The 12,333-nt window shown below is 46.0% G+C and overlaps 1 protein-coding gene across 1 annotated transcript in view; it reads right to left on the bottom strand.

The window, feature by feature from the left end:
* The window catches only part of KIFC3 (kinesin family member C3), a 48,275-nt gene that overhangs the window by 24,531 nt on the left and 11,411 nt on the right, over window positions 1–12,333 (bottom strand). Inside the window, exon 5 of the mRNA XM_044659352.1 lies at window positions 9,498–9,694. Within this exon, the coding sequence (XP_044515287.1) occupies window positions 9,498–9,694 (197 nt within the window). The remainder of the gene's footprint in view (window positions 1–9,497; window positions 9,695–12,333) is intronic.

The following is a 12,333-nucleotide window of genomic DNA, read 5'->3' as shown; positions in this document are numbered from 1 at the left end:
TTTGGGGTTCAGTGTCTACCCAGAGGGCTCCAGCTGAAGCCTAAGAGACAAAAGAGCGCGCGAGATGGTCAAGGGGAGCCCATTTGCCGAGGACAAGTCTGTGCCCTTTCGAAGAAGTGAGTATCTCATTTCAGGGAGCAGAAGCGCCCTCTCCCTCAGGAAAGGATGGGCAGAAGAGTGGACTTTGCTCCTGTGTGTGGAGAAGACGAGGGAAGCCCTTGGAGAAGAAGAAACACTGGAGGGGGGGAAAGAAACATGGTGGGAATCCAAGAAGCAGGAGGCCAGGATGGGAAAGGAGAGAAGAGTGGGAAGAAACAAGAGCCGGGCGGTGGGAAGGGCCGGGAGAGAAGCACCTTGAATCTGACGTGGAAGCAAGGCTGAGCCAGCGGAAGGGGGCAAATGCTGTTGTCCAAATCATAAGGCAGGAGGGCACCCGTCAACCGAGCAACAGGAAGGATGGAGCAGAGGAATGTCCAAGTGAGGCTGAGGTGAACGCAGAGACCATCAGAATGCTGGCTCTGCTAGGATCACAATCTAGAAGGAACCTTAGCAGTTCTAGAGGGAGCCCCCAAGAGAATTGGTCTTGGGCAGAAAGACCAGATGGAGGGCTGCCTGTGTGATGGTGGAGATAGCAGGGAAGCAATGGCATTTATTGAGGAGGGAAGGGAAGACCCTCTCTTTCCTCAGATCATTAAAAACAAAACAAAACAAAAACACAGCTCTTTCCCTCTCCCTTAGCATCAGTTCTAAACAGAAGGGTGGAAGGACTTGCCAAAAAGATGAAGTGACTTGGCCTGAGTCATGAAGCTGAGGGCAGATTTGAATCCGGGTCCTCCCAACATGGGTCCTGGTGGTTCTAGCCATTGTGCTAGCTAGCTGCCTCTCTCAGACATTTTTGTTAGCTGAGTGGCACTGGACAAAGACACTTCACTCAGTTTTGTCCTCTGTAAAAAATGAAGAGGTTAGACTCAATGACCTTCCTGCCCTAAATCTGTGAATTAGCGGAACCCTTTCATTTTTAGAAATAAAGCCATCGAGGGCAAGAGAGAGAAAAAAACATTTGCTAAAGGCAATCCGAGGAAAGGGCTCGATTTGAACGCAGATCCTCTGCGGAGTTGTCGCTGCACCCTAGTGCTATGCTTCTTGCCCTTTTCCTCCAGCCCTGAAGTCCATTTTCCCATTTCTTAATGCAGAGGCAGAGCTGCTTCTTTAAAACAAACACATTCATCTCCTTTGAGTCTTTCCTGAAGATTCAGGTTCGACCTTACTGCTGATGGTGCCTCAAAGACCAGGGGACGTCCCCCCTGGGCCGGACAGAATGAATCCGCTGGAGATGACCCACAGAGAAAGGTTCGTTCGGAACCCTCGATTTATAGCCCGGAATCTCAGACCCGACAAAGAAAGGCGTGAACTTGCCGGAGCAGACGCTTGTTGAACTGAGTTGACTTCTGCAAGGTCACACAGCTGGTATGTGGCTGAACCAGTTTGGCTGAATTCCCAGACCCGGAGAGCCCCACTCTGTAGTCAGACCCAAGCCCTGAGGACCGACCCCACGTCGGGGCGGTCAGGCATGATCCTGGACTGACCTCGTCCCAGGAAGGGCTCCAGCGTCTCTCCCCGGACACCAGCTATTCCGAGAGGGGCTCAGCCCGCCGTCCGGGCCAGTATCATCTGTTTCTGCCCCACAATGATGAAGGTTGTGATTTGTGGGAAACCCGAGCTAGAGAGCTGACAGCACATTCTCTTCTTTCCCAGGCTCCCAGGCAGTCAGAGAAACTGAGTCATCAATTAGCCTGGAGAGGAGACCTCCTCACCTCGGAGCCCTGCCCATCTCCCGGGGAAATCTGGAAGGCTGAGCCTGGCCCTGATCAGATTCCCTTCCAGTTTCATCATCACCCTCAGCCATCGCATTCGGTTTTTTAAAAAGGTTAAAAAAAAAAAAAACCCATCTGCCCATCTCAGGTATGTGTCTTCCCAGCCCGAAGGTGTGGCCATTTTTACTTATCACTTCTCAAAAATGTTAATTATCTCTCTTCCTCTCTCCTGGGCCTCTGTGCTAATAAATTGGTTTTCCTCTAAGTCAGGAGATCCTTGTTTTTGGGGGAGTCCTGCACCCCACTTTCCACAGTGTTGTGAGCCCTTCTCAGAAGAAGGAAATTAAATGCATAAAATAAAAACACAGAGAAGTACAAAGGAAACTAATCAAAAGTGAAATACAGCTATCAAAATATATATATTTTTTTAAATCACAAGAAAACAGACCTCAGTCTAAGCACCCCTCCTCTAAAGGAAGCAAGATCAAAGCCTCGAGTTCCAGCTAAGGTTTTTTGATTGCTTATTTGCTTTTTAAACCCTTCCCTTCTGTCTCAGATTTAATACCATGTATTGGTTCTAAGGCAGAAGAGCAATAAAGGCGAGGCAATGGGGGTCAAGTGACTTGCCCAGGGTCACCCAGCTAGGAAGTGTCTGAGGCCACATTTGCCTGGTTCTCAATCCACAGAGCCACCTCGCTGCTCCCTTCACCTTCCTACGGTTTTAAAGCAAGCAGACTGGAGCCTGGGATCAAAGACAGCAGAGCTCCCAGCCCCCATCCACAGAGCCCTGTCTTGAAAGGCAGAAAGCACTTACAGACACACGATTTCATTTAGTCACAAAATAAAACAAGGTTCAGAAAGAGCAGATGCTTCCCCCAAAGGCACAGAGCTAGTAAGTCCCCAAGTCTCAGGACTCCATGCTGAAGGTCCTCTGCGATCCTAGAAGCCACAAAGATACGACAAATCTGGGCTGCTTAAGAAGTTGGAAGTCATGAAAAGGATCAAGGAGGGATTCCTAGGGATGGTAAGCCTGGAGAAGAGAGGCCTCAGGAAGGGCCCGGCTCCTTAAAGGGCTCCAGCCTGTGTCCAAAAAAGAGGAAAAGGCCAAGAAAAGTGAAAAAAAAAAAAAAAAAGGCCCAGGGAGAAGTGGCACAGCCCAGTGGATGGGGGCATTATTTGACTTGAGACTCAAGAAGCCTCAGGATCAAATCCTGACACTCCAAAGCTTGGGAGGGCTGGAGGTAATCCTCAATTACTCGTTCTACTTAGTCCCAGAGAATTAAACTAGGGATAAGGAATAAAAATTACAGCTCACCGCCAGAGATTGGAAAAAATTTTCTGTAGAAAAACTAGGGAGACCCAGAAGGGATGTGAGATATCTAATCTGCCTCTCCAGACTTGGGGTTCTTAACCTGAGACCCACAAACTCGTAAGTTGTTGGTTTTTTTTTCATGTATTCTGATCATTGAATTTCAATTTAATTAGTTTCCTTTGCAATCTTACATTATTTTATGAATTCAAAAACACGATTCTAAGGAGCTTCACCAGACTATCACACGGGGATTCCAGGACACACACACAAAAAGGCTGAGACCTTCGCCTCAGGGGTATCGGATTCCCCTCACCAAGAGGTCTTCCAGTCAAGAATGGATGACCATCCATCAGGGATGCTGCGGATACGGGGGTGATTCTTGCTCAGGTCCAGGCTAGACTTAGAGAGTCTCAGAGAGTTCTTCCAACTCTGATACGTCCTGGAAAGTTATCGAGGAAGAGAAGAGGCAACGGGCAGTACACAGAGCTCGGCCTCGAGTCAAAAAGATCCGAGTTCCAGTCCAGCCTCAGACACTTAATGCATCACTTCACCTGTCTGCCTTTGCTTCCTCAGCCCTAAACTGGAGCCCATAATGGCACCTGCTCCCACAGTTGTTGCGAGGATCAAATGAGTGACTATTTGCAAACCTTAAAGTACTTTATAAATGCTCATTACCAGCTATTCTTAGCAATACAGTGATCCAAGACAATCCTCAAGGACAAGTGATGAAAAATGCCGTCTGCCTCCAGAGAAAGAATGGATGGAGCCTGAATGCAGAGCCAGACAGACTAAATTTCACTTTATTTCTTCATTTTTCTTTGGTTTTGTTCAAGTTCTCTTTTACAAAATGACGAATATGGGAAAACATTTTATTCCATTACACATGTCAAAACCGTACTGGATTGCTTTCCACCTCAGGGAGAGAGAAGGGGAGGAAGGGGAGAATTTGGCTCAGACTTAAAAGAAAAAAAGGTTAAAAATTGTTTTTTCATGTCATTGAGGCACGAAATAAAATAATACTTTTTTAAATGCTAATTACCACCATCACCATTCAGACCATCTGTGCTCTTGAGACCGAGTGCGTGGGGATAAGGAATGAGAAAAAGAAACTTGGATTTTGGGTTGATATCAATGGCCTTAGCTTGATTGAAATACCAGAGACACCAGGAATTGGGAGGGGAGAGTTCCTTTCCTGTATGATGATTACCCTACTGGTCTACCCTCTGGCTGTTGTTGTTGTTTGGAGGGGAAGGGGGGGGGGAACTTGCTCTTCCATCAGTAGGAATATGTTGCATTGAATGCATTCACGGAGCTTGGCACATAGTAGGTGCTTCATTTTTATTGACTGTTCTGGTCCACCTTACCCGCACTGGAAGGGTACAAGCCAGGAGTTGGCAATCTCCTCAGCACTAAAAATTACAGAATGCTAGAACAAGAAGAGGACCTTCAAAGTCGTCTAGTCCAAAGGTTTGTTTTTTAATCTATTTGTGTGTCCTGGACCCCTTTGGTGACACCCTGGCAGACCCCTCTCAGAATCATGTTCTCCAGTTTAAAAAATATATAAGATTATAAAGGGAACCAAAGGTCAATGAAAATAAAGATGTCAGGTTTTTTTCATCCAAATTCACCCTGAAATCTCTCCAGGGACCCAAGGATAATGAAAGCTATGAATCTGGTCCAGCTCCCTCCTCCATGAGCAAAATGTCCTCTGCCTGAACACCCTCACTAACGAGGAGACCACTGCTTCAGAAGCAGCTCCTTCCATTACGGGAGAGCTCTAATCATGAGGAAGTTTCCCCTTCGATAGAGCCCCAAACCCTGGAATCCAGAGTATACATTCTAAGACCTCCGAAACCTTTGGGATAGATACAGAGATAGAGAAGACCTACTAAATATGCTCGCACTTGCTCCAAGGTCCAGAAAGTAAGAAGAGATCAAGAAAGGTTCAAATCCTGACACTCACAAGCTGTGTGACCTTGGGCAAGTCATGGCCACTTCCCTGAACCTCACCTTTCCCCTCTGTAAAATGAGAAATGGCTACGATGGTTCCTTCCAGATCTGAATCTATGAGTCTATGGCAGCAAAGTTTCTGACCCCAACTCACCTTTCCAACCTTATTTCATACCATGCCTTCTGGCCAAAGAGGTCTCCTGGCCCTTCCCAGATTTTGTCCTGCCCACTCTGTGTTAATAGCTCTCTTTTCCCCGGAGAGAAGTGGTCCTTCCTTCCTTAAACTCCAGCTCCTTTTTTTTTTCTTCTAATCTATACTTTTCAATACTTTCTATCATCCCCTACCAGAGTATAACCTCTTTGGGAGAAGAAATAGGATTGTTTTTCATCTTTGTATTTCCAGCCCTAAGCATGCTGTCTTTTAATTCTATCCCATAAATATCTGTTAAGTGCCTGAGACTATGCAAAAGGAGATGAGACACCGAGCCAGGTGACTGGTGGGGCACAGGAGGAAGGGCACAAGATTTGGGGGAGAAAGCCTGGATTTGGATGCTGGGTGTGCCCTTTATTGGCTGTGGCATCATGGGAAAATCTATGAACCTGGGTTTCTTCCTTTGTGAATTGTATTGCTGTTGTTCAGTTATTTTTAGTCATGTCTGACTCTTTGGGACCCCATTTGGGGTTTTCTTGGCAAAAAATCCGAGAGTGGTTCATCATTTTCTTCTCTGGCTCCTTTTACAGGGAGAGTCTATGATAAGAGCACAATGGCACACATGCCAAAGGCGCTGACTAACTGTTGAATTGGGTTCAAGAGAAAGAAGAGACTGAAGCTGCGGTTCATTCAAGATCTCCTAACGGCCAAAGAGAGTGCGGATGTGGGTTTGGGGGGGCGAGTTCCCCAAATTGCCCAAACTCCTGATTTCTGTGGTCACTGACAAGCTCTCCTTGGATGTGTGCAAGCAAGCGATGAGGCTATCAATGAGTTCTTAAAGGGAATCAATTTTCTGATGCAGAAGATAAGAGAAACCAAGGGAGCTTGCTTGGACCGGTGCATCAGCACAGAGCAGGCACTCAATTACTCCTGAATGGGTGACATTTAGAATCAATCAATCGAGAAGTATTTATTAAGCATCTATTACTGCATCCCATTAGATCGGAAGCTCCCTGAGGGCAGGGACTATCTTTTGTCTCCTTTTGTAGCCCCAACACTTAGCATGTTCCTGGTGCTTAATAAATGTTGACTGATTGACTGACTGCTGGGCTCTGAGCTGGGTGCCAAAGAGTCCACTCCAAAGGATGGGGATGATCCTTACTCACAAGGAGCCCGTGTTCTAAGGGGGGAGACTCCCTAAGTACATGGATAAGTATCCATAGCAAGGAATGAACAGAAGATCTAAAGACATCTCGGCTCTGCCTCTCCCTATCCTATGGACTTGAGCAAGCCAGTCCAGTTCCATAAAGTTAATGAATGCCTACAAGGCATCATCTCTTCCAGATTCTCCATTTTCTCATCTATTGGCCAGAACTCAGGACGTGTAGTCAAGAAGATGGGGGGCAGGTAGGTAGCAAAGTGGAGTTCTTCCTAGCTGTGACAGAAGAGAGTGAGAGAGGGATGGGCAGGAGGAGAAATTAAACTTCCCTCTGCCTCAGTTTCCTCATTTATAAAATGGAAGGAATACTGGCCCCCCACCTCCAGAGGTTGTCAGAACTGATTGAGTTGCCCTATATAAAGCTCTTTGCTAACCTTAACACGATGTAGAAATGCTAGCTACCATGATGTTGGTGATGATGATGATGATGATGATGATGAAAGGGTTTGACCAGATAATGATCTCTCGGGTCCCTTCTAGCCAACCATTCTATGATCTCCTAAGCTAGAAGGACAAAAGGAAAGGGGGCATGACTTGAGAGAGCTCTGGATTTCCAGGAAGGAAGGAAATTGTTAAAAGAAATACCACGAAGGTCCACAAGGCTGACCAACAGGTTAGGGAAGGCAGCTCCATGGTGAAGACACACAGGAAATTAAAAGGAAAAACAATATTACAGGAATGAGGAAGGAGCATATCTCTGCATCAGATAAAGGAAGAATGGCCAGAAAGGGAGGCAGTGGGCAAAGAGAAGTGAAATCAATACTTTAAGAAGCTACCACAGGAATTGGAAGGCTAGAGAACACAATCAAAGGGGTGCACTCCAAAATAGTGGGTACTTAAAATGAGATCAAAAAAGACTAATGTGAAAATGAGAGACACTTTGCAAAATTCAGGGGGACTTTTTAATTCATCCAAAAGAAATCTGAAAAGATTTTATTTAATAAAAGTCCTTTTTACTAAATGAGGAAAGGAAATTGAAGTTAGATGTCATTAGAAAATTATTCATTCATTTTGGCCATCTCTGACTCTTTGGGACCCTATCTGGGTATTTTTTTTTTAGCAGAGATACTGGAGTAGTTTGCTATTTCCTTCTCTGGCTCATTTTATAGATGAAAAAAACTGAGGCAAACGGTGTTAATTAAGTGACTTGCCCAGAGTCACAAAACTAGTAGCTATCTGAGGCCAGATTTAAACTCAAGAAGTTGAGTTTTCCTGACTCTAGATCTGACACTCTATCCAGCTGTCATCAGAAAAGCTCACCTTCAATTTTGATTGTTGTTGAGTTAAAAAAAATTTTTTTAATTAAGTAAAGGAATGGCAATAACTTGGGAAGTCAGATAGGAAAGGTGGACACCAGCTAAAGAAGAAATGGAAATAGCCTAATGAAACCTTAAGCTGATACTTGGTCTGCATTCTCAGGACTGATTCAGGCCACTGGAAGAAAGCCATATATTGAATCAGAAAACTATGGGAGAAGGATCCAAGAGTCTGAAACTTTGGAAAGGTGACAGATTGTTAAGTAAGAAATAGGGGAAAGGAAGTTACCCAAAAAATTACAAAGCTCCCCCAGGCAAATACTTTTTTTTTTTTTAACCTTTACCTTCCATCTTAGAATCATTTACTGTGATTGGTTCCAAGGCGGAAGAGTAGGAAGGGTTAGACAATGGGGGTTAAGTGACTTGCCCAGGGTCGCACAGCTAGGAAGTACGTGAGGCCATATTTGAACCCAGGACCTCCCATCTCCAGGATCTCTCTATCCACAAAGGGAAAACTTAGGATGGGCATAATTACAATTTGTAATTACAATTAACCTTTTTTCTCTTATTTTTGTTGTTTGGTCATTTTTCTGTTGGATCCTACTCTTTAAGGTCATCGAATCAATTTGCTGAGCCCTTGGCACAAAACATAAGGTCACAACCGGGATGACCGCATGGAGAGTGAGCTGAATGGAGCTAATCTAATCTCTCTCTATGCCAAGATCTGTCTTTGTCTAAATCTGCCATTTAGAGGGAGGGACAAGATTTTACCCCCATAAAGTGGGAAAACACCTATGATTATGGAGCTCTTGGAAGGGCAGAGCCTCTGGGGAGACCGAACAAAGAAAGGCTGGGAGCTGGGCACAGCGGGGCTGCCCTGGAGCCCAGAACTGCTCGGGATCTTCTTCAGGGAATGACCTAGATGGTGAAATAGAGCGTGCTCGTTAGCGAGCCGGGGAGGCGACCAGCACCTAGAAACGCAAACTCAAGAGAGAACCGGAGAAATGGCCAGAGGAGGTCAGTGAATTCATTCACTGCAGACAGATGCAGGGCATCAAAAATAGACAAAAGGTACAAATAAAGGCAAAGAAAGGGGAGGCTTCATGGTGGTATAACAGAAAGGGCTTGAGGCAACAGAGGGGATGGCAAGCCCATGGCCTTGGGTGGTTCTGCCTTTACAGATGAACTTGAAGTCAAGAGGAAGGGGGGGGGGGGATGGAGAGAAACAACAGTTATCGGCTCTGGGGTTAAAGAACCTGAGTTTGCTCCCTATTATCTGGGTGACTGACTAGTAACTCACAAGACATCTCTCTCTAGACCTTACCTTCCCCCAGGATTGATCTAAGGGACCTCTAAGGCCCCTCTGGGCTCTAAATACTTCCCAACTGAGCACTGGAAGGGAAAATGAGGATCCCCCAAACTCCTTTAGTGTGGATATGGAGGAAACATGAAAATATTTCTCTCTATATTAACCTTTTCTTTTGTTTTTAATGAGGAAGGAAGGAAAGAAGGAAGGAAGGAAGGAAGGAAGGAAGGAAGGAAGGAAGGAAGGAAGGAAGGAAGGAAGGAAGGAAGGAAAGAAGGAAGGAAGGAAGGGAGGGAGGGAGGGAGGGAGGAAGTATCCAATTTAAACCAAGGTTCCTCGAGTCCAAACCCCGCACATGTTCCTCTGAACCACAGAGAATGAGAAAGATGGCTGGAGTGCGGTGCGCTGTGCACCTCCAATCAGGACACAAACTCCCCTGACCCCATCTTTAATCTCTCCTCAAGCGTCCTTTGAGGGCAAAGTTAGTACCTGAACTTGCAGCTGAGTGGACATAGCTTTCTCATCACTCTCCCGAAAGGCAATCGTTTTCTGCAATGCCATTAACTGCTCCTGCAGCTGGCCCTTTTCTTCCTGTAGCTGGGACATGGACTCCACCATCTTCTGGATCGTGGGCAAATGGTGGGCTGGTATGCCTGAGCACTTCCCACTGCCGGAGAACCTCCCACCTGTAACCAAAAGGAGCATGAGTGGGGGCCCCCTACCCTGCAGAGTTCCTACGGGCAGGAGATGAACCAGGGGAGGCGGGACAGTGTCAGGAAAACTGAACTAATGGCTCAACCTGACCAGCCTTTACTGAGCAGCCAGAATGGCCAGTTATGCGATCGATGAAAACAAAAACAAGGAGATTAGCCGAGGGGTCTATCGGGAGCCAGGATGCCTCTCCGGGGAAGCCGAGCGACAGACCCCAAGTCCCAGATAATCTCCGACAGAGGCAGCCAGGGAGCCAGGGAGGGACCTGCCTAAAAGAAAACTTAGTGGACAGCTTAAGGCTTTCACCATTTCCTGGTTCCATTGGACGAGGGGCATGAGGTAGAAGGAGAAGGAAGCCATGACTCACTGATTCTCTAGATGCCAGAGATGTATTAAAATGTTTCCTAGAAGAGACCTCGGAGAGCATCTCATCCAACCCTGTCATTTTACAGAGGGAGAAACTGAGGCCCAGATAGAAAATGCCCAAAGTCTCAAAGTAAATTTGTGCTCAACCCTAAGGCCATTTTGACCTTCCGTCCAGTCCCCTCTTCACTCACTGAATATCTTCTACTGTACTCCAAACACTGAGTTTCTTAGGAGCTGGTTATTGTTCTAAATAAAGGAAACTCAAAGAATGGGTGCATTTGATGTATCCTCATCACCATAGGGGAGTCCAGGTGTTTCAAGCCCCCCAAAAAGATGCCTCTTACAGACTGAAAAGCCCTCCCCCCAACACCTTAGAAAGAAAACAAAGGCCAAACCTCACTGCCAACAGAGGGGAGCAGGGTTCGCCCATCCAGGGCACCCCAAAGGAAGTGGAGAGTGGCATGGGAGGGGATGAAGTGGAAGAGGGTGTGTATGCCAGGTATGTTGGTCTACCACAGCCACAGAGAGGAAGAAAGACAGGATGAAAGGTTGAGACACAGGACGGACACATCATGGCAGGCTTGGAAGGGCCACGCCCTCCCTGTGATGCTCACTCCCCACGCACCAGGGCCGGTGGAATGTACATAGTGACCACACAAGCATGTGACGGTTATAAATACCGAGCTGCCCCTGTGCCTCGGGCCGAGGAGGAGATCCTCTCCCACTGCCTCCCGCATTCCTGTCGCCAGGAGCAAGAAAAGAGAAAGACAGACAGACAGACACAGAAACAAGGCCCGTGACCAAGTCGCTATCACTGGGGATTCCCTCCCTCCTCCCCCCAACCCAAACAAGTCCAACTCGCTCTAGGGAGCCCTGAGGATGGAGAGCGAGAATCCCTCTGCCGAGGGGTCAGCGGCAAGGGGGACAGCCGAGCAGGGCAGATGCAAAGAGGCAGGGAACGTGAGAACGAGACTGTCACTTTCCACGGAGGTCTGGGGCACGAGACGTTGTTGGCAGCCAAAGCCCAAGAATGCAATAAAGAAGTGTCAGAGCAAAGCAGCTTGGAGCAGAGGGAAGCCCTTCACCATCTCTGACCTCCACCAGGCAGCCCCACTCTTCTTCCTCCTCCTCCTCTTCCTCCTCCTCCTCCTCCTCCTCCTCCTGGAGTTGACTCAGATCTGCAAGCTGGCAAAGGGTGGTTCCAGGCTTTTGTGAACAAAGCCTTCTCTTAGACTAAAACCACATTCCTCTTTGGAAACTCCAAACCGAATGTTAGCTTCCATATAATTGCAGAAAAGCCTCAGCTTAGAGAAGGAGAAAGGAAGGAGGGCCAATTGCTCTTTGAGTGGAAATAAAGGCTGGGAGGAGATTGGCAGGAAAGTATGATGTGAACTCAAAAGCACTAAGAAAATATCCAAAGAGAAGGGGTAGATAGAGACAGAGACAGAGATGATAGACAGAAAGATGATAAATGATTGAGACGATCTAGGTGGCTCAGGTGGACAGAGCACCAGGAGGACCTGGGTTCAAATCTGACCTCAGGCATTCCTAGCTGTGTGACCCCAGTGCCTAGCCCTCATTGCTCTTCTGCCTTAGAGTCCATACTTAGCATCAATTTTAAGACATACAATAAGGGTTGTTTTTTTTATAAAGACATATAGATAGATGATAGAGATGATAAGCAATAGATTGAAAGATATCGATAGATAAGGGAGAGAGAGAAATAGATGAAAGGGGGATAAATGCTAGAAATGTAGATAGGGATATTTATAGATACAGGACAGAGAAGGGATATAATAGTTAAGAAAGAGATGAAAAAAAGAGAGGATAGAGGAAGATAGATTAGTAGATTATAGATAAAAGACAGAAACCATTGAAGGATAGAGATAAATAAGAAATAGATGAAATACAGATAGATAGACAGATGAAAGGATGGATGGATGGATAGATAGATAGATAGATAAATAGATAGATAGATAGATAGATAGATAGATAGATAGATAGATAGATAGATAGATAAAAGGATGGATAGATGGATAGATAGATAGATAGATAGATAGATAGATAGATAGATAGATAAAAGGATGGATAGATAGATAGATAGATAGATAGATAGATAGATAGATAGATGAAAGGATGGATAGATAGACAGAAAAAGGATGGATAGATAGATAGATGAAAGGATGGATAGATAGATAAATAGACAGACAAAAGGATAGATAGAGAGAGATAAAAGGATGGATAGATG

The sequence above is a fragment of the Gracilinanus agilis genome, chromosome 2, assembly GCF_016433145.1.
Source record: "Gracilinanus agilis isolate LMUSP501 chromosome 2, AgileGrace, whole genome shotgun sequence".
Taxonomy (NCBI): domain Eukaryota; kingdom Metazoa; phylum Chordata; class Mammalia; order Didelphimorphia; family Didelphidae; genus Gracilinanus; species Gracilinanus agilis.
Note: the sequence above shows the minus strand (reverse complement) of the source record. Positions and strands in the feature narration are given on the sequence as shown.